Below are 20,836 nucleotides of genomic sequence, written 5' to 3'. Positions count from 1 at the left end.
TTTTGAATGTTTTAGGTGAGAATGAATTATATGTGATAAGATGTATTTGGCTTATTTACAATAATTGATTCTATATTAAAGAGCTGTGGTATTGATATGCTGTGGGGATTTCAAATGGCTTTCATGTAGTTTTTTTTTACAAAAAATTAATTTCATATTCGGTACATTATTCGTGATTCAAAATATTTTGTTTTTCAAAAAATTGGGTTGTGAATATTTTTTTTGTATATGTTATAAGAATAATTACTGTTTATATTGAAATCATAGTTTTGGAAGTGATGATTATTTGAAGTTACATTTATTATTAAAAGTAGATTGTTATATTGAATGCAAAAAAAAAGATAGTAAAGCAAAGTTAATCAAAATAAGAATATATTTAAAACTGGAAAGTGTAAAAACTAAGTAGTGATCGAGAAGTGTAGACATTTGTTAGTTTGACCAACTCCAAAAATTTCCTCATTATTTATAGTAATAACAATCACTACATTGATTTTTCAAATTATTGAGATAACACGTTTTGGTGGCATTTTAAAAATCATATCAATTCCATAATACTTCTTTTTCAATATAGAAACGTCACATAAGAAATATATAATCTATCTCCAGCATTTTCAGTTTCAGATATGTCGGTTTGCCGTTCATGACGATCCATAAATTTCATACATTCCTCGTGTTTTCATATGCATGGCAAAATTATGACATAAAGATAATTTCATGTGAATATGTTTTGTCCTTGTAGCGGTTTTGTTTCAGTGTTAAAATTGTTTTTCCTAATACTAATTCTTGTATAGATTAAATATAATATATTTCAAGGAATCTTCATTTGTTTGGTTTATATGATAAGTAAACAAAACAGTACATATTAACAAAACTTACAGATATAGATTTTATTTGTTTAACATTTTAGTAAATAAATATATAAATTAAGTTTTATTGAACTTTTAAATAATAATTTGATTAAGGTTTATCTCTGCACGTTTCCTCACATAGTCTTTTGTCTTCTTGGCAGATTCTGTTGTTCTCTCCTCTAAAGCAGCACCATCCATATTTTCCTTTTTCGCAGAACGTTACTTTTTTTGTAAAAAGACCTTTGAGAAAACCTATATAAAAGACAATAGAAACAAATTAATTAAAACACTATAGACAAAATGATTGTGTTTATAATGATGATAAAAGGTTGAATGAAACCTAAACTATGGATAACCTACATTCATGGACACTAACGAAAGAAACCAGGACAATACAAAATAAAGCAAATTTCACTGACGACATTTTAATCTACTTTTTGTTGTTTTAAGGAATTGATGTTCGTGAACATATATATATATATATATGTATAATTAATGGTAGATTTGTTGTAGGGAAATCTAAATAATTTTATTCTATTTTTGTTCTAAAATATTGACGCCTAATTTATTTTGAGACATTTTTGATGGTTTTGATTTAATATAAAACCACCTAAATATGACAATCAACGCCAGCCATATATGTTGTTGAGAGGTCTGTAGCTAAAATCGAATAGAGATGGTTAGGGACAAATTTTGTTCCTCACTAATCATATACGTTTTGAAATGGCTAATCAAGTATTTATTTAATAAACCGAGTCTTTTACATTTAGAGATAGTTTCAATAGTGTAGAAATGAATTTATTCTAGTTTTTCTCAAACATATAGAAACTTTTACAAATACAAATCTCCAAAATCGAATAGAGATGGTTAGGGACAAATTTTGTTCCTCACTAATCATACTAGGTCGTCTTCCGCGCTACGCGCGGAAAATTCGTTTTTAAATTCGATAATTTTGCAATTTTTTTAATTTAACCGAAGGAGATGACATGCACTAATTCTGGTTAAATGTGTTATGTAGCCTTATTTCGGGCCTTTCTAAATTGTAATAAGTAGGGTTGAAAAAAAATTGAATTTGAAGAGCCGAACTGAATCTGATTCGAAAAATCACTATTGAATCCGAATTGAAACTGAAATAAAAATTGAAACTGAACGGGTTCAAAATTGTAATATCCATAGAATCAAAACTGAAGCTGATCCGAAACAAAATATTTCTGGTATCCGAATGTATCCGAAACAGACTTATATACCTAAATATATTAATTATTTTTATATTTAATTTATATTAAAAACATCCAAAATATATACGATACTTTAAAGTTGTCTAATATACTTAAAATATATACAAATAGTCAATAGTAAATATCTAAAATAGCTAAAGTATACTCAAAACACACAAAATACTTAAAATATCTATCGATTCTCTATCCAAATATTCAAACCAAACCAATTATATGTTAATTTGAAGTATTTGATGTATGTTATTCAAATTAATATGTAACATATTATTTTGTTTATAGATTTTGAAAAATCTAAAGTATATAATGAATTTTAAAAATAATTTAAATGGGTTTATCCGAAGCAGAATCGAACCTACAAAGATCTGAACTGAAACCGGAGCGAAATTTAGAAATAAATAGGGTTGAAATATTTGACCCCCAAAACTCAAAACCAAAATAGATCCAAATCGAACCCGAATGGATAACCGAACGTCCACCTAATAAGATTGTGTTTTCTAATTTTGTGAAAATAACCTGTTTGGAAGACGGCAAAATGTTGATTATAGTTAGGTTTTCTTTAAGATCATATTTTGAGTTGTATTGGTGTTTTTTTTTTTGATAAAATAATAGCTAAGTTTTTGCTAAATGGTAAATATCATTGAACGTCAATGAAGATTCGGTTACAACGCTAGCTGCACCACCATTTTGCCGGAGCTAGTTGATCCTAGTGATCGCAAAAAAAAAGTAAAAAAACCACTAGATTACATGAAAATTAACTCCAAGCTACACACAAAGGAGTCTTGAAGTTAATAGGATCAGCTCGTAAATCAACAATTATTAATCCCCTAATGGGAAGCCTTCTTGCATAAGCAGAGAATAGCCAGTGAAGTTCAGTCGAGTACTCACCAAAGTGGCTCAAGCAGGCATCGACGGAAGCGCCTGGCATACGCCCCGGAGCTCCGCTGGAGGAGGACCTCAACAAGCAACCAAACTATCTCGACTGCGAGACAAAGACTCTGCCTTTGCAACGCTGCAGACACTGAAGCTCGAGCTACGGTCAAGCGTTGGCGGTACAAACATGCTCCCAAAACCCAACGCGACACACAAGATGCCGCAGAACATGAAAGAGCACAATGCCCAACTTGTCGGAGCTTTGAACAGGGGCATGAGTACAGCAGGAGACATTAACTCTCCCGAAAAGCATCGCACAAGGTAATAGAGAACTCCACCGAAGCCTGCGCGACTCCACATGGGGTTGTCCTCAAACCCTAGCAGAGGACGTCACTAGCAAGAGGGGAGTCGATCATATCGCCCTAGAAACCATGGTTATTGTCACTTGAGCTAAAGGGAGAGTCCCCAACGAGCTCCTCAGACTCGCCGTTTCGTTCTCAGACCCAAGGAGTGAGACGGGGGGAACTCTACAATTGCGGCCGACGGAGGTGATTAGGGAGAGCTGAGGAGACGGGAAAGCCGGGGAAGAAGAGACAGCGACGCACTTCCTTCCGACACATCCCCGTGGGTGGAACTGACCAGAGCCACCTTCAGACAAATCCTAGATCTACCAATCGATGGCGCCTCTGTAAGTAAACGAACTATCTCGACATCGCCCTCTCTCCAGAGGACGCGGAAACGCACCCAAACATCAATTCCCCACTGGATCTGGCCACAATCCGGGGAGAGCCAGAACAAGAGAAGCAAGGAGGAAGAGAGGAGCCCGTCACACGAACATGAAGAGGAAATTGGATAAAGGGAGAGTAGGGGTGGCGGACCGACGGGAAGCACCCTCCGCCGGCCACCTAAGGAAGAAGATAACGAGATCTGGCCGAGAAAAAAAAGTGTTGGGGGAGAGAGAACAGAGAGAAAAGAATCACCTTCTCTCACCTCTCTCTAAATTGCTTTTCGCCTATCAATATAGTAGCTAAGTTTGAGAACTAAATTAAGAATATAGCATTTTGATGTTGACACTATTTGATTTGCTAACATTTTCTTCTTCCTTTTTGGTACTCTCCTTTTCTAAGTCAACTAATTGGTTGACTCGGTGATAATCAAATAGAACATCTACCATTAAAATGAAAAATAAAATGAAAAGTGTTATTAGAGTTATGGTGGTTCTGATATCCACGATGATATTGATTATGGGTAGTAGTATGTAAATAGAATATAACATAATAAATGGTATATAATTCTTGTATTGGTGTATTTTTGCTCGAACTCATGTATTAAACTCTGATAATTTTTTATTGTGTTGTACCCATAGTTTATGTCAGATGGAAGATAGGTTAGAAATGTAAAAATTGTGTTTCGCATGTATATGTTTTAAACTAAACCAACTTATGAATTTTGTTGTCGCTTCTGGGTTGTGGAAATTAATTCCTTGTATCATGCACATTTTTCAAACTGCACCAACTTTAGCTTTTATGATTAACTGGTTATTTTTAATTTATTTTGTTTGGGCAAGTCCGAGATATTAGGGGTGGGCACGGACCGGATATCCGGAATTTTAAGGATATCCGTGATCCGATCCGTGCCTTACGAATATTCGATTTTTTGATCCGATCCGATCCGTAACTCTTCAGATATCCGGAATACCGGATATCCGCGAATATCCGAATTTTTGCCGGATATCCGATTCGATCCGTAAAAATAATAAAAAATTAAAAAAAATAAATGAAAATAAAAGAAAAGAAGAAAATTTGAAATAAAATAATAATATTTCATTATATTTTTTTTAAAATTACATACTTTCAAAATTTTTAATAACTAAATAATTAATTTAGTGAATAAAAAAACATTATAAACTATATTAAGATATAAAAGTATTATATTTATAATAATTTTATAAATATGTACTATATATGTATATAACGGATCGGATCGGATATTCGTTTCTAAAAATATTAGTATTTGTGATTTGCTTCGTCTTTGACGAATATTGGATTTTAGTATTTGCTTCGATTCGTTAAAGTTACGGATATTCGGATTTTTCGGATCGAATCGAAACGAATAAACGGATCGAATCAAAATTTACGAATATTTTGCCCACCCCTACGAGATATTATCACCTAGAATGTAGGTAAGCAATGCACATATTAATTTGGAAATATTTGTTGGATTTATCATTTGTTTAGATGTAATTTAGGTTTATGAGACAATTATTTATCATTTGTTTTAGATGTTAAATACAAATGATATATATATATATATACAAATATTAATTTGGAATATTTGTTGGATTTTAAATAAATAATATTTTATAAACATTGAATTGTCCGATAAACCTCTAAACGGCACTAACTAACATTTTTGTATTTAGTAATGTTATTCTTAGCTTGACATTTATATGAGAAGGAAATCCAAACAAAAACTTTAAAAATTATTAAATACTAATTGATCATCTTTGTAAAAAAGGAACTTTTAATATATATTTATATTTTTAATATATATATATATATATTTTATTTTACAATGTTAGCAATTGAATAACCACACTTACGATACTTACAATAAATCTATAGAGAAACAAACAGAGCAGGATCTATAAGTTAGGAAAAATCTTACGTTTTATCATGAGGAAGCGATCAATAAGGGAGTAAAATTTCCACATTTTCTTTGAATTTCAAGTCGTAGGTCTTGTCTGATGAGTAGAACTCAGAAGCGGCAACATCCATACCAATGACGACCTTGGCAGTGTAGCCAGCCTTCTCAATGGCAGTCTTGAGCAATTCAAGACCTTCCTTGTTCTCCTGAATGTTTGGTGCAAAGCCACCTTCATCACCAACGTTGGTGGCATCCTGACCATACTTCTTCTTGATCACAGACTGGAAAACATACAGAACAAAAGTTAGTTAGTCCACAGGAATTAACTGAAGTTACAGGAGCTGTAATAGAACACAAATTGTGCCTATCATTTATGAGGGCATCTCAAAAACAACAATGATTTGAGGTTTACCTTCAAGTGGTGGTAAACTTTAACACCCATTTTCATGGCTTCTTTGAAAGATGAAGCTCTAATAGGGAGAATCATAAACTCCTGCAACCACCAATAGCCAATCAGAAATATTGAAAACATGAAGAAGCTAGACATGTGGAAAAGAATCAAAATGAAACATGTCTTCATAGCAAGTTTGTTTCTTGCATGTGATCCACCATTGATGACTGTTGAAAGCAGGAACCGGTAGCACGATCTTAGGGTTACCAGCAAGATTGGCAATATGCTGCACCCAATACCACGTAAAGCAGTTGAATCAGCGTTGTCTGTGTATCTGGAGCACCTTGCTACGACCTTGGGATCTCGCGAACAATTGGCAATTGCTGAATTTGCAGATGCGCTGTTGATCATACCAAAGGTTCTGCGACCTACAATCAATTTTCATCAAATATATTAAAACCTGTCTTATTTGTTTATCTTGTCCTTTTTAAACAGGTGCTCGCAGTAAACGCTGCTAAGGATGCAACTGAGTTGGTAGCTAAACTAAGAGCTTACCACCACACCGCACAAACCAAGGCTGATAAGAAGCACTATTCAAGGTAATAATAATAAACAGTAATTGTTGTTTTGTGTCTTTACCCCTTTGAGTGTTATTTTTTATCGCATTGGCTTTTAATGTTGGGGAAAAAACGTAAATGCAGCATGGGACTTGACCTTGTAAACGGAACCATCCGTAACAATTTGGAAGCTGGAGTGATCGAACCAGCGATGAGCAAAGTTAAAATTATCCAGGTGAAGCATTTAAAAACTTGGTTTCTCTCTCACATCACATATATATATATATATATATATATATATATATTTACAACATCCAGAGATGATGTTTTGAATCTTAAAGGAGTTTTTTTTTGGGGTGCCAGTTAGCAACAGAGGCAGCCATAACGATTCTGAGAATCGATGACATGATCAAACTGGTGAAGGAAGATGGCCAAGGCGATGAGTAACCAAAGCCCCAAGCTTCTCTTTTGTCCGTTTTTATCTTTTAGTGGTATTATTTTGTCCGCATTTTCAACACCCACCGGCTCTTTCGAGCTTCTCTGTTCGCTGTGTAACGAAAACAATATAAGCATCTGAAACAGCAGTTTCTGTTTTTTTTTCCACTTCGTTATTCTTACCTTAGCCTCCTAAGACCTTTCATCTATTAACTACTGCAGGGTCAATTTTTTCTCTTCTCTTTTTCGTGATAAATCGTAATTTATTTGCAGTCATAGAGATTTGCTTCTTTTTTTTCATTTACATTAAAGACCCTTTTATTTTGAAAAGCAAAGGAAATGACACAAAAACCCGGGAGGTTCCTTCCTTCGACTCAGATATGTTGTCACTTCTCACAAGAGAACCGGAGATTCATGAACATCCACCTCGAATATTCGTGAGTAACCAACAACCCCACTCTTTTCAACTTTTTGAGTTCCACCAATGCTTAATCTTACGGTTGGTTTTTTTGTAGCTCAGCTGGCCGTTCCTATGTAAAAGAGTCAGTAGTGCGTTAAGGATGTAATTCTCTGACAATATATCCTTACCTTAGAAGCCATGTAAGAGTCCAGAACCAAGACTTGAGGACATTGACAAACAGAAGCTACTGTTAGACTGCGAAACCATATGTTCTTGTAAGAGTATGTAGGTTTAGATCAGATGGAAGAAGTTATATTATAGGACATAGTTTTTGAGGCCATTTCATAGCTTCTTACATATTATAGGACATAGTTCTTGAAGCAGTTATACCTATGAGGGCATTTTATTTATCACTAGGGTCGGCCCGTCCTACGGGTGGGATAAATTTATTTATAGTCTAGGTTATTTTTTATGCATGACTTTGTGATTTTTGTTTTACGTTTGTATTTGAAAGTGATGTGTATGATAATGATTTTTGTATTTTGAATGTTTTAGGTGAGAATGAATTATATGTGATAAGATGTATTTGGCTTATTTACAATAATTGATTCTATATTAAAGAGCTGTGGTATTGATATGCTGTGGGGATTTCAAATGGCTTTCATGTAGTTTTTTTTTACAAAAAATTAATCTCATATTCGGTACATTATTCGTGATTCAAAATATTTTGTGTTTCAAAAAATTGGGTTGTGAATATTTTTTTTGTATATGTTATAAGAATAATTACTGTTTATATTGAAATCATAGTTTTGGAAGTGATGATTATTTGAAGTTACATTTATTATTAAAAGTAGATTGTTATATTGAATGCAAAAAAAAAGATAGTAAAGCAAAGTTAATCAAAATAAGAATATATTTAAAACTGGAAAGTGTAAAAACTAGGTAGTGATCGAGAAGTGTAGACATTTGTTAGTTTGACCAACTCCAAAAATTTCCTCATTATTTATAGTAATAACAATCACTACATTGATTTTTCAAATTATTGAGATAACACGTTTTGGTGGCATTTTAAAAATCATATCAATTCCATAATACTTCTTTTTCAATATAGAAACGTCACATAAGAAATATATAATCTATCTCCAGCATTTTCAGTTTCAGACATGTCGGTTTGCCGTTCATGACGATCCATAAATTTCATACATTCCTCGTGTTTTCATGTGCATGGCAAAATTATGACATAAAGATAATTTCATGTGAATATGTTTTGTCCTTGTAGCGGTTTTGTTTCAGTGTTAAAATTGTTTTTCCTAATACTAATTCTTGTATAGATTAAATATAATATATTTCAAGGAATCTTCATTTGTTTGGTTTATATGATAAGTAAACAAAACAGTACATATTAACAAAACTTACAGATATAGATTTTATTTGTTTAACATTTTAGTAAATAAATATATAAATTAAGTTTTATTGAACTTTTAAATAATAATTTGATTAAGGTTTATCTCTGCACGTTTCCTCACATAGTCTTTTGTCTTCTTGGCAGATTCTGTTGTTCTCTCCTCTAAAGCAGCACCATCCATATTTTCCTTTTTCGCAGAACGTTACTTTTTTTGTAAAAAGACCTTTGAGAAAACCTATATAAAAGACGATAGAAACAAATTAATTAAAACACTATACACAAAATGATTGTGTTTATAATGATGATAAAAGGTTGAATGAAACCTAAACTATGGATAACCTACATTCATGGACACTAACGAAAGAAACCAGGACAATACAAAATAAAGCAAATTTCACTGACGACATTTTAATCTACTTTTTGTTGTTTTAAGGAATTGATGTTCGTGAACATATATATATATGTATAATTAATGGTAGATTTGTTGTAGGGAAATCTAAATAATTTTATTCTATTTTTGTTCTAAAATATTGACGCCTAATTTATTTTGAGACATTTTTGATGGTTTTGATTTAATATAAAACCACCTAAATATGACAATCAACGCCAGCCATATATGTTGTTGAGAGGTCTGTAGCTAAAATCGAATAGAGATGGTTAGGGACAAATTTTGTTCCTCACTAATCATATACGTTTTGAAATGGCGAATCAAGTATTTAGTTAATAAACCGAGTCTTTTACATTTAGAGATAGTTTCAATAGTGTAGAAATGAATTTATTCTAGTTTTTCTCAAACATATAGAAACTTTTACAAATACAAATCTCCAAAATCGAATAGAGATGGTTAGGACAAATTTTGTTCCTCACTAATCATACTAGGTCGTCTTCCGCGCTACGCGCGGAAAATTCGTTTTTAAATTCGATAATTTTGCAATTTTTTTAATTTAACCGAAGGAGATGACATGCACTAATTCTGGTTAAATGTGTTATGTAGCCTTATTTCGGGCCTTTCTAAATTGTAATAAGTAGGGTTGAAAAAAAATTGAATTTGAAGAGCCGAACTGAATCTGATTCGAAAAATCACTATTGAATCCGAATTGAAACTGAAATAAAAATTGAAACTGAACGGGTTCAAAATTGTAATATCCATAGAATCAAAACTGAAGCTGATCCGAAACAAAATATTTCTGGTATCCGAATGTATCCGAAATAGACTTATATACCTAAATATATTAATTATTTTTATATTTAATTTATATTAAAAACATCCAAAATATATACGATACTTTAAAGTTGTCTAATATACTTAAAATATATACAAATAGTCAATAGTAAATATCTAAAATAGCTAAAGTATACTCAAAACACACAAAATACTTAAAATATCTATCGATTCTCTATCCAAATATTCAAACCAAACCAATTATATGTTAATTTGAAGTATTTGATGTATGTTATTCAAATTAATATGTAACATATTATTTTGTTTATAGATTTTGAAAAATCTAAAGTATATAATGAATTTTAAAAATAATTTAAATGGGTTTATCCGAAGCAGAATCGAACCTACAAAGATCTGAACTGAAACCGGAGCGAAATTTAGAAATAAATAGGGTTGAAATATTTGACCCCCAAAACTCAAAACCAAAATAGATCTAAATCGAACCCGAATGGATAACCGAACGTCCACCTAATAAGATTGTGTTTTCTAATTTTGTGAAAATAACCTGTTTGGAAGACGGCAAAATGTTGATTATAGTTAGGTTTTCTTTAAGATCATATTTTGAGTTGTATTGGTGTTTTTTTTTTGATAAAATAATAGCTAAGTTTGAGAACTAAATTAAGAATATAGCATTTTGATGTTGACACTATTTGATTTGCTAACATTTTCTTCTTCCTTTTTGGTACTCTCCTTTTCTAAGTCAACTAATTGGTTGACGGTGATAATCAAATAGAACATCTACCATTAAAATGAAAAATAAAATGAAAAGTGTTATTAGAGTTATGGTGGTTCTGATATCCACGATGATATTGATTATGGTAGTAGTACGTAAATAGAATATAACATAATAAATGGTATAATTCTTGTATTGGTGTATTTTTGCTCGAACTCATGTATTAAACTCTGATAATTTTTTATTGTGTTGTACCCATAGTTTATGTCAGATGGAAGATAGGTTAGAAATGTAAAAATTGTGTTTCGCATGTATATGTTTTAAACTAAACCAACTTATGAATTTTGTTGTCGCTTCTGGGTTGTGGAAATTAATTCCTTGTATCATGCACATTTTTCAAACTGCACCAACTTTAGCTTTTATGATTAACTGGTTATTTTTAATTTATTTTGTTTGGGCAAGTCCGACAGATATTATCACCTAGAATGTAGGTAAGCAATGCACATATTAATTTGGAAATATTTGTTGGATTTATCATTTGTTTAGATGTTTAGGTTTATGAGACAATTATTTATCATTTGTTTAGATGTTAAATACAAATGATATATATATATATATATACAAATATTAATTTGGAATATTTGTTGGATTTTAAATAAATAATTTTTATAAACATTGAATTGTCCGATAAACCTCTAAACGGCACTAACTAACATTTTTTGTATTTAGTAATGTTATTCTTAGCTTGACATTTATATGAGAAGGAAATCCAAACAAAAACTTTTAAAAATTATTAAATACTAATTGATCATCTTTGTAAAAAAGGAACTTTTAATATATATTTATATTTTTAATATATATATATATATATTTTATTTTACAATGTTAGCAATTGAATAACCACACTTACGATACTTACAATAAATCTATAGAGAAACAAACAGAGCAGGATCTATAAGTTAGGAAAAATCTTACGTTTTATCATGAGGAAGCGATCAATAAGGGAGTAAAATTTCCACATTTTCTTTGAATTTCAAGTCGTAGGTCTTGTCTGATGAGTAGAACTCAGAAGCGGCAACATCCATACCAATGACGACCTTGGCAGTGTAGCCAGCCTTCTCAATGGCAGTCTTGAGCAATTCAAGACCTTCCTTGTTCTCCTGAATGTTTGGTGCAAAGCCACCTTCATCACCAACGTTGGTGGCATCCTGACCATACTTCTTCTTGATCACAGACTGGAAAACATACAGAACAAAAGTTAGTTAGTCCACAGGAATTAACTGAAGTTACAGGAGCTGTAATAGAACACAAATTGTGCCTATCATTTATGAGGGCATCTCAAAAACAACAATGATTTGAGGTTTACCTTCAAGTGGTGGTAAACTTTAACACCCATTTTCATGGCTTCTTTGAAAGATGAAGCTCTAATAGGGAGAATCATAAACTCCTGCAACCACCAATAGCCAATCAGAAATATTGAAAACATGAAGAAGCTAGACATGTGGAAAAGAATCAAAATGAACATGTCTTCATAGCAAGTTTGTTTCTTGCATGTGATCAGATCCACCATTGATGACGTTGAAAGCAGGAACCGGTAGCAGAAAACCCCAAGTTGCAACAATAGTCTTATTATTAGTCTACCTTGTAGAGAGGAATGCCACTGACAACGGCCCCAGCTTTGCAAACATCAAGAGAAACAGCAAGAATGGCATTTGCTCCAAGCTGTACAAAAAGAAAAAAAAAAAGAAGAAGAACCAAGATGGTCATACTCTGTCTTTCATTATTGCATGAATACATAAACATGAATATTCCTTGAATCACCTTTTGCTTGCACCAACCACACTCGTTCTGGGTTCCATCAAGTTCATGGACCATGAAGTTGTCAATAGCAGTCTGCTGAGTTGGGTCCTGCAAGAAACAACCAAAAAAGACACATGAACGTCAGAAAACAACAGCTTAAGAAACAATTTGAAGCCCTAATCACAGAGAGACTTACTTTTTTTAACAATGAGCAGAGGAGATTTTCCGGCGGATTTTATTGCCATGGTTCTGTTTTTTTTGCAGAGTAGGGCTTTTTCTAGGATGGATTTAGGTATAGAGTAAGAGCTTTATATAATATAAGAATCAAGGGCAGATGAATCGTAAACATAATTGATTGAGAGAATAACTGAAAAAACAAAAGAAAAGAGATCGGAGAAGATGAAGTGCAAGCCTCGGAGTCGGAGGGGAGTCTATCGACAGATAAAATTATAGATTTGTGACTTGATTAAAATCCCATATGGGCCAACGAAATTGGGTGAAATATAGCCCAATCCATCTCAAATACAAAACCCAATCTATCTCAAATCTTTATATATAAAAGAAGCTTTTCATCCCTCTTGGAGGTGCCAGCTCGGATGCCACGTCATAAATAGGAGTTCTGCTGTGTTGACACGTTAGATCCGCACCATTTCATTAATGTGCTCTTCTCATAATTGCGGGCTTGACGGTGGCCTTATTTCTCGAGCGTCTTGCGGCCCATCCACCACATATGTCGTTGGAAACCCTTATCTGTTCTGATGCGAGCGTTCGTGTTCTTCGTCTCTTTCGATCGATCCAGATTCTGTAACGGTTCCTTGGATATCTGATTTTGATCACAAGACAAATCACTGTGAAGAATCTCTGTATCAAGCTTATACTGCGTCGATTCGTCTTTGGTTCTTTCCTCTGAAACGTTACGAAGTGTCTTGATTCATCACCTTTAAGAGACATCTTAACTCCATCAACGCAAATCAAGCACGGCGTCTCATTCAATGATACACATCCGCTCCAAAGCAGTGTTTCTTTACCTATAAAAGGGTAGGCCTTCGTCCCTTGAATATCAACCCATCAATCATCAATAGAAGCACTCTCTTTCCCTCTCGATGGTTTAATTTTGCTTCTTCTATCGATCTGCTATATTTAATGGATGGATTTTGTTTGATATGCATCTCTAATCTCTTTTGATGTATTTTTCCAGAGTTTCTTCCCTGCGTTTACTAGGATTGTCGGGGCTCTCAGTCATAAACAGTGGATCGATTCGATTTCTTTTGAGGTGACGCTTACTATCACCATAAGACACTTGATAATCTGAAAATTTCAGTGTGTTCTCTTTTCTGTTTGGATCATTGGATTCATGTTTTTGTAAATGCGTGCTGAGTCCTTTTTTTGGATTCTTAAGGTTACGCTTGAAAAGGTGGGACCTGTTTTGCATATTATTAACAATTCTGAGAAAGCTATTTATCTCAAAAAGATGTACTTATGACTTTGAAACCGAGCTAAGATCAAGAAGAAGCCTCTTCTGAAGTCATTCCCACTAATTTAATGGGCTTGCCAACGTTGTTCTCTATGTGAATGAGGTGATATAATATATCTAATTTATGGTTTAGTGTGTTTGATTTTAGTTTTTTTTTTCCATTTCCTAACAATGGATTTAATAAATTTGAATATGTCGTTCTCTCTGAGTTGAATAGTACCAGCACCCACCACTTGCTAATTTTGCACTCCAGGTAATGTTCATACATATTCTACTTTTTTGTACATATCATTATGAATGGAACAATACTCAGAAAAGCTTTGTTGGTAGAGTGGTAAGTACCATACAGATGATGATATGACAGCAGGGGCTGTAAGTCTCTATGGACTCAAACCCAATCGTGAACAACTTTGGTCCAACTAAGACCAACAGGTGTGATGCTGCTACAATAATCGAAGGCTGTTCACAAGTGCCCCAACCAATTCCTCCGCAAACTGATCCACCAGTCAACACAAAGGAAGAAACAACAGATGGTGACAAGGGTCGAAATCTTAAGACAATGAAGCTGGCTAAAAATTTTCCAATTCCATTTCCGGTTGAAGTTTTTGCGCTTCACTCAGTAATTTGTTGTCTTGCAACGTTTTAATTATTCAGTTTTGGTTTTCATTAGTTTAAGGATAATTGGTACTCCTGATAATTTTATTATATATGTAGTGGTTCTGAAACTTCTTTATTAACCCGAATTTTGGTTTCGGATTGTTCTGGTATTGTGTTGGAAACAGTCAAAAAATATCTAGCAACAATAAAACCACTATTACAATAAACAGATGTAATTTAAAAAAAAAAAATTAAGCGAGAGAAATCTCTCTCTTAAACTGAAAGATAAATATAAGGAAAAGATTTCAAATTAAAATAAACTAAAATAATCCGATTGTGATTGTGAGAATAAAATAATTAGTTGTAAAGTTTGAGCAAGTACCTTAATATACAAAAATTCGGTGAAAACAATAACAGATGAACTAAAGTAACTATTCTCTAAATAAAAATATTGTTTAATTAAGAAATCATAATTATTCATGATGTTATGCAATTTAGTCAAGCATCTTTGGTACTTAGCATTTTAATATTGTATTAAATTTAACTTTTCAATAATGTAATATTATTATTTGTTCAATAATAAATTAAATAAAGATAATAATCAATATTTTAAAATAGAAATACATTACAATATAAAACAAATGAAAATAGTCATTTAGTGATTTCTTATTTGAAAATAAAATAAAAATATAAAATTCTATGGGATTTTATTTTTACAATATAAAAGTAGAATGATAATAATCAGTTAGTAATTTTGTTACTTGAAAATAGAATAAAAAAGTATTTTGATAACTGAACAATATAAGGACGATCCATAAAATAAAATAACAATATAAACTCAGCTTTTTGCTCCATAAAAGCCATAGAAATCTTTCACGATCCATGATTTAACAAGGGCTCCTTATTGTGTTCTCTTTTGCTAGATTTCGTTTGATTTAACTCATAATGTACCCGATTTTAATTTAGAGAAGTGTTGTGAGTATTAAAACACTGTAAAATCTTTCAACTCTAAATCAAATCAACGAAAAATATTGAGTTTCCTCTCATATCATTTTAGTTGTGTAATTCAAATTTGGAGTAAACAAAACTAATCTATTAACATAATCATATTCACAATCAAATGAACATAAAAGAAAAAATTACACAAAAATAATATCTTTGATAAACGCAAATAGATCTCATCCCGCCCGTAGGGCGGGTTTCCCCTAGTACAAAAATAGAGTACTTTCATTGGCTGATTTTACAGAGTGACGTGGACACTCTAAAAACACTTCCTCATTTCCTTTTAGTATAGTACTGATTAGTATTTTATAGGTATTGTGTAAGCTAACACATTGAGGTCGAAATATTCAAATTTGTGAATTTTTTAAATATTAAAGACTAGTGATGTTCATATGGGTCCTTTTTGTTTTATAGTCTCACTCTAATCAGTCATCTACATATTACAAAATTGGTTCCTTTTCTGATCTCCCGTAAAAACGCATTCTTGCATTTATTTGGTCCAAGTCATTCTCTGTATATATATACCTTACTCTAAACTGCAAGATATTTCAGTTCAAAACCATAGACACACCTAGACATTAAACCGTCCTAATAACTCCTCATCTGCTGTAAGCAAAGCAACATGAAGGAAAAATGTAATTCGGGTACCCGTTCGGGTTCGGATCGGGTATTTCGGATTTTCGGGTATTTCGGTATAGAAATGTAATACCCGTTCGGGTATTTCTTTACTTCGGGTCGGGTTCGGGTATTTTTAGTTCGGGTTCGGGTATTTCGGGTCGGGTTTTCGGATATTTAGATTTTGGAAAAAAAATTTAAATTTTTCATTTCTCAAGTTTTTTTTGTATTTAAAAAATATAAATTTCACTTAACTGATTTTTTATTTTCTAATAATTGAATTATTAATAAATTTGAAGATAACATTTTACAAATAAAAGATAATAAATTGATTATTATTTTAAATTTTGGATGTAACTTTTGTTAATGCATGAAATAAAAATCTTGACATGCATTTTAAGTGAGTAAAAATTCACATTTTTCTAATTATATGTAAGTTATCTAATTTTAAACTATGTGCATAATAAAAATAAACATTTTGAATAAAATTAAAGAAGTAAACTAGGAATATAGACCTAAGTATACATATGTTCGGTTATCTTCGGATATCCATTCGGATTCGGGTATTATCCGTTCGGGTTCGGATACCCAATCTCTCCTAATTCAATACCCGTTCGGGTATTTTGCTACTTCGGTTCGGTTTCGGTTCGGGTTTTTTCGGTCGGGTTCGGGTACGGGTTCGGGTATCGGATAAAATGCCCACCCCTAGTACATACAGTGGATCTCTCACCTCATCTACATTGCTGAAGAAGTTGGCACATTATATAAATATTCATTAACAGACGTGAAACCTGCAAGCTGTTAAGATTTGCTTGGTATGGCAAATATATAACAGAGCCAAGCAGAGCCGGGCTTGGACAGAGTCCTGATTTTGCTTCTTTTTTTTTTTTTTGAAAGAATTTTAAATTTTATTAATCTCAAAAAACTTGTTTACAGTGTAAAAACTGCTAATTGCTTAATAAAAGAAAAATAAACATCTCAAACTCAAATCTTTCTCCTATGCTTATTTTCTCCCAAACCAAATCTCCATCATTTGCACATATTTGGCCCCCTTTTTCTTCCTGAGAGACGTTATCCTGTTTTTCACCACTGTTTCCAGTCTTGTAATCAAGCATCCAACCGGCTTCAAAGGTTCTCCAACTCTTCTTGTATTTCTCTCCATCCATAACACATATATTACTGCTTGAAAACAGTATCTTAGCAGACATGTCGAGAGTCTGTCTTGCAAACCATTCACCACCACTTGCATAACTCGCTCCCATCCATGTACGCTCACACTTCCTGCCAAGCTACCAATAGTCTCACTCCACACTTGCTTTATATATATATATGTATATCGATCTATGCTCAAAAATGACATTAGCCTGTAAGTTATTAACCATTTGTATTTCATTTCTTCCTTAACTTACTACTCAGCATACATATAAAATATTACGTGGATCTTAGGTAGTTGATTTAAATGATCTGACTATTATAACTAAACTAAAAAAACAAACGGCATCAATACTATTAATTCTGCAGCATGACCGTTCAGTCCAATTATTTTATCTTTGTTACTTTTTGAAATATATACTTGACCTACTTTAAAAATATTAACTGCCATTAATCAAACCTATTACGAATATATCTCTGCCAATATATTGTAACTTCCACTCTATTTCCTAAATTCTCGGCACTCATATTTTTTTTTTAACGAAACGTTTCAGTACCTATATATATCTTTCAACTATGAAAACTCTTAATTTATTTGATATTTTTGTAACTTCCCTTGTGCTCCAATATTCTCGCAACCCACTCCTATCTTCTACATATATAAGATTCAATAGTTATAAAATGCAATGATGTGTGAATAAATATGTATATCTGGTAGACTAATATGTACGTATAAATTTGGTTATTTTCAATAATTGTTTTATCAATATACAAGAGTTTACAGGTTCAGTGTAACCGTATAAAAACTTTGAGTGTTCAAAAATATTTTTAAATTATTATAAAATTAAAATTTAGATCTTAAATAAATAAAATATAAAATATATAATAAGTTATTAATAAGAAAAATAAATTAGTACTGCTATTTACTATTATTATTTTTTATTTGATGACAGTAAAAATTTCATCAAATTTCGAAAAACAAAATTTATTTAATTTTATCTATTATATTAAAACACAAGTATGACCAATTGATATATGTTGTGTCCAACAACTATTTTTCCATGTAACCTACTTTAAAAAAAACCAACTCTTTTATAATAATTTAAAATTTATAATTTAAATCATGTATAAATTTTTTATTATAAATATATATTTTATAATAATTAAATTAAAATATATATAACCCACGGATAACTACAAAATTAAATAGAACGGGTGCGGACACCAAATTATTTGTTTGCGGATTGTGCGGGTCATAATTAAAAAAAAAAAAAATTGAAAACCTGCGGGTTGGCGGATCAGCGGGTGATTTTCGACCCGCAATCCAGCCTTAGCCGTGCATATACCGAATCAATTTTTAAATTGCTATTATTTAATAAAATACATTTTGATTAAAATTTATATATAAATATGATTACAAAAAGATACGAATATAATTAAAAAAAATCAAAAGTTAAACAAAAAATATACCCGCCCTTTTAAGGGCGGATCAAAATCTAGTCATCTCTTTAAATTAGAAGACATACACTTATGCTGGATGTTTTTTCAGCTCCTTCTCTTAAAAGCTATTGTTTTATTCATAACTATCTTAGATGTTGTTTAAATAATAACTAATAAAATTTTATTTTCGAATAGGGCCCCGTAAATCACAGGTCCGGCTGTGGAGCCAAGAATACATAACAAACTTTCACAATAAGAAAAAAATCATCAGCTGCCAAAGGTATTAAATTATCCAGCTAATCTTTTGAGTTCTATGCCATTTTCAGTAAAAAACAGCTCAACCAAGAATACTTTGTTTTAATGACGACATGATTCATGAACAACAAAAAAAATTAAAACCACGAGGTTTCTTGTTTTTGGCTTGGTGTTTCGTTGATGTACTAACACCAATCTCAGTAGGAGGAGGCTCTGTGTCTTTTTTGGGTTGTGTCTCGGTTCCATCTGATATTTGAGCCTCAGCTTTCTTGGGAGGTGGCTTCAAATTACCATAGTCCATTCCCAATATTTGAATGCCCGTCTTCGTTAACATCTTCAGGAGCAAACCTTCTTCAATGTTCCCACACATATATACCATCTGACTTGGTGCATCTATGGTAAATGATACACCTGACATCGAACTCACAAATATAAAAAACCACCAAACCAAACCAAACCTTATACCTATAAATATTAGAGAAAACTAGCAAACCTTGGATGGTCTTTAAAGCTCCTATGATTTTCTTGTACCAACTTCCTTCTAACATATCTATCTCGAATCTAAATTTCTGCAAAAAAAAAAAGAACAAAACCAAAAACAGTTTTAAAATCTAAAACAATTGAAAAGTGTTGGAAGCAGTGGAGTTATGAGATCAATATATGTATATAGAACCAGAAAATGATTATTAGGCTTCCGGATGCCTTCTGGATTCTCTTCATAACCATAATCAATCCTGTAGAGCATAGCGTAACTCTTCGCTTTAAATAACTTTTTAATGAAGACCACAGGATCAACTTCGCCACGTAAATACATCAACTTCTTAGTGGACATCATAGGATTAGCTTCGCTATGTGGCCACCAGTCGGGTGCATCGATGGAGCACCCTAAACCTAGAATTAACGACAGAGTTATAGTTAAGACGTATCTACCTCTTGATGAGTAATCAATTAATTAACAAGAAGATCGATCAAAGACTCAAAGCTTCTTTACCTCCAATGCCTTCCAATATTTTATGTAATGTCTTTTGCCAACCTTTGAGTTGAGTTTCCAAAAGCAAAACACATCCCTATTCATAAAAATTATACATGAACTAGTTAGAAAAGTTTAGACAATGGCTTGAGAAACAAGTAGAAAAAAAAAAAAGAATCAGAGCAATGCGTACGAGTTGAGGAGCCGCCATCGTTTTTGAGTTCCTAGCTAGAGGTGCTTTCTTTGTTTACCCTAACATGCACAACTTAAATAAAATTTCTATTTTACCAACTCAACTTAAATAAAATCCTATCTCTATGATTTAGTTTCCTTGTTTCCGTATCCGTTTATATTTTTACTTCCATAACACTACAAGAATTGAATTGCCTGTGGTATAGCACATGTTATGACAGAGCCAAGATTACATAAACAAACTTTCATAATAATAACTAAATAGGATAAGATCCGCACCTTGCGCGGAGTAAAGTTATTATTTTTATTATGTTTTAGAGAATGAAACAATAGTTTGCTTTTATTTGGATTACGGGTGTTCATACCGGATATCAGTTTGGTTTTGGTTCGGTTTAGTTTTTTGGTTTTCGATATTTCGGGTAATAAAATATAACTAATATGCTAAATCCATATTTACTTCGTTTGGTTCAATTTATATACTGTCGTTTTCGGTTTATTCGGTTTATGCCTAAAACATAATTATTTAGTTTGAGATCATATATATATTATACAAATTTTAGAGTTATGTTGTCAAAAAGTCATCTATTAAAAAAATATTATATATTTAAATAAAAGAATAGAAAAAAAGACGCTTCTATCATCTAATAAAATATA

At 32.1% G+C, this 20,836-nt stretch overlaps 2 protein-coding genes and 2 long non-coding RNA genes across 4 annotated transcripts; 2 read left to right on the top strand and 2 right to left on the bottom strand.

Annotated features, from left to right (window-relative positions):
• Positions 1–5,577: 5,577 nt before the first annotated feature.
• On the bottom strand, positions 5,578–12,720 carry LOC108809744 (bifunctional enolase 2/transcriptional activator; the record flags this gene model as incomplete). The annotated part of the gene is given in 7 exon segments (XM_056986880.1): positions 5,578–5,883; positions 6,015–6,100; positions 6,182–6,221; positions 6,223–6,279; positions 12,327–12,407; positions 12,507–12,593; positions 12,682–12,720. Coding segments are annotated over 7 exon segments (630 nt in total), but the record flags the coding sequence as incomplete, so codon positions are not given.
• Positions 6,301–7,925, top strand: LOC130496395 (uncharacterized). The gene is made up of 5 exons (XR_008935539.1): positions 6,301–6,411; positions 6,489–6,592; positions 6,695–6,785; positions 7,317–7,422; positions 7,506–7,925. It is a non-coding gene; the product is annotated as an uncharacterized LOC130496395 (long non-coding RNA).
• Positions 12,721–13,131: 411 nt separating the features above from the next.
• Positions 13,132–14,696, top strand: LOC108809019 (uncharacterized). Its single transcript, XR_001942767.2, has 4 exons — positions 13,132–13,523; positions 13,684–13,758; positions 13,885–14,212; positions 14,290–14,696. It is a non-coding gene; the product is annotated as an uncharacterized LOC108809019 (long non-coding RNA).
• Positions 14,697–18,968: 4,272 nt separating this feature from the next.
• LOC108807718 (uncharacterized) lies at positions 18,969–20,314 on the bottom strand. The gene is made up of 5 exons (XM_056988386.1): positions 20,184–20,314; positions 20,012–20,087; positions 19,694–19,911; positions 19,514–19,589; positions 18,969–19,431 (listed from the first exon to the last, which is right to left on the bottom strand). The coding sequence occupies exons 1-5, from the start codon at positions 20,199–20,201 to the stop codon at positions 19,139–19,141; spliced, it is 681 nt and encodes a 226-aa protein (XP_056844366.1). The 5' UTR covers positions 20,202–20,314; the 3' UTR covers positions 18,969–19,138.
• Between the last annotated feature and the right edge of the window lie 522 nt (positions 20,315–20,836).

This window comes from Raphanus sativus, chromosome 6 (assembly GCF_000801105.2).
Source record: "Raphanus sativus cultivar WK10039 chromosome 6, ASM80110v3, whole genome shotgun sequence".
Taxonomy (NCBI): domain Eukaryota; kingdom Viridiplantae; phylum Streptophyta; class Magnoliopsida; order Brassicales; family Brassicaceae; genus Raphanus; species Raphanus sativus.
Note: the sequence above shows the minus strand (reverse complement) of the source record. Positions and strands in the feature narration are given on the sequence as shown.

What these genes read in the sequence shown, in the direction of transcription:
- LOC108807718 (XM_056988386.1), bottom strand. An exon ending in AATATTGGAAGGCATTGGAG is followed by an intron (nt 19,912 to 20,011) that starts GTAAAGAAGCTT and finishes CGTTAATTCTAG; the next exon opens with GTTTAGGGTGCTCCATCGAT. An exon ending in AGCTTTAAAGACCATCCAAG is followed by an intron (nt 19,432 to 19,513) that starts GTTTGCTAGTTT and finishes GTTCGATGTCAG; the next exon opens with GTGTATCATTTACCATAGAT.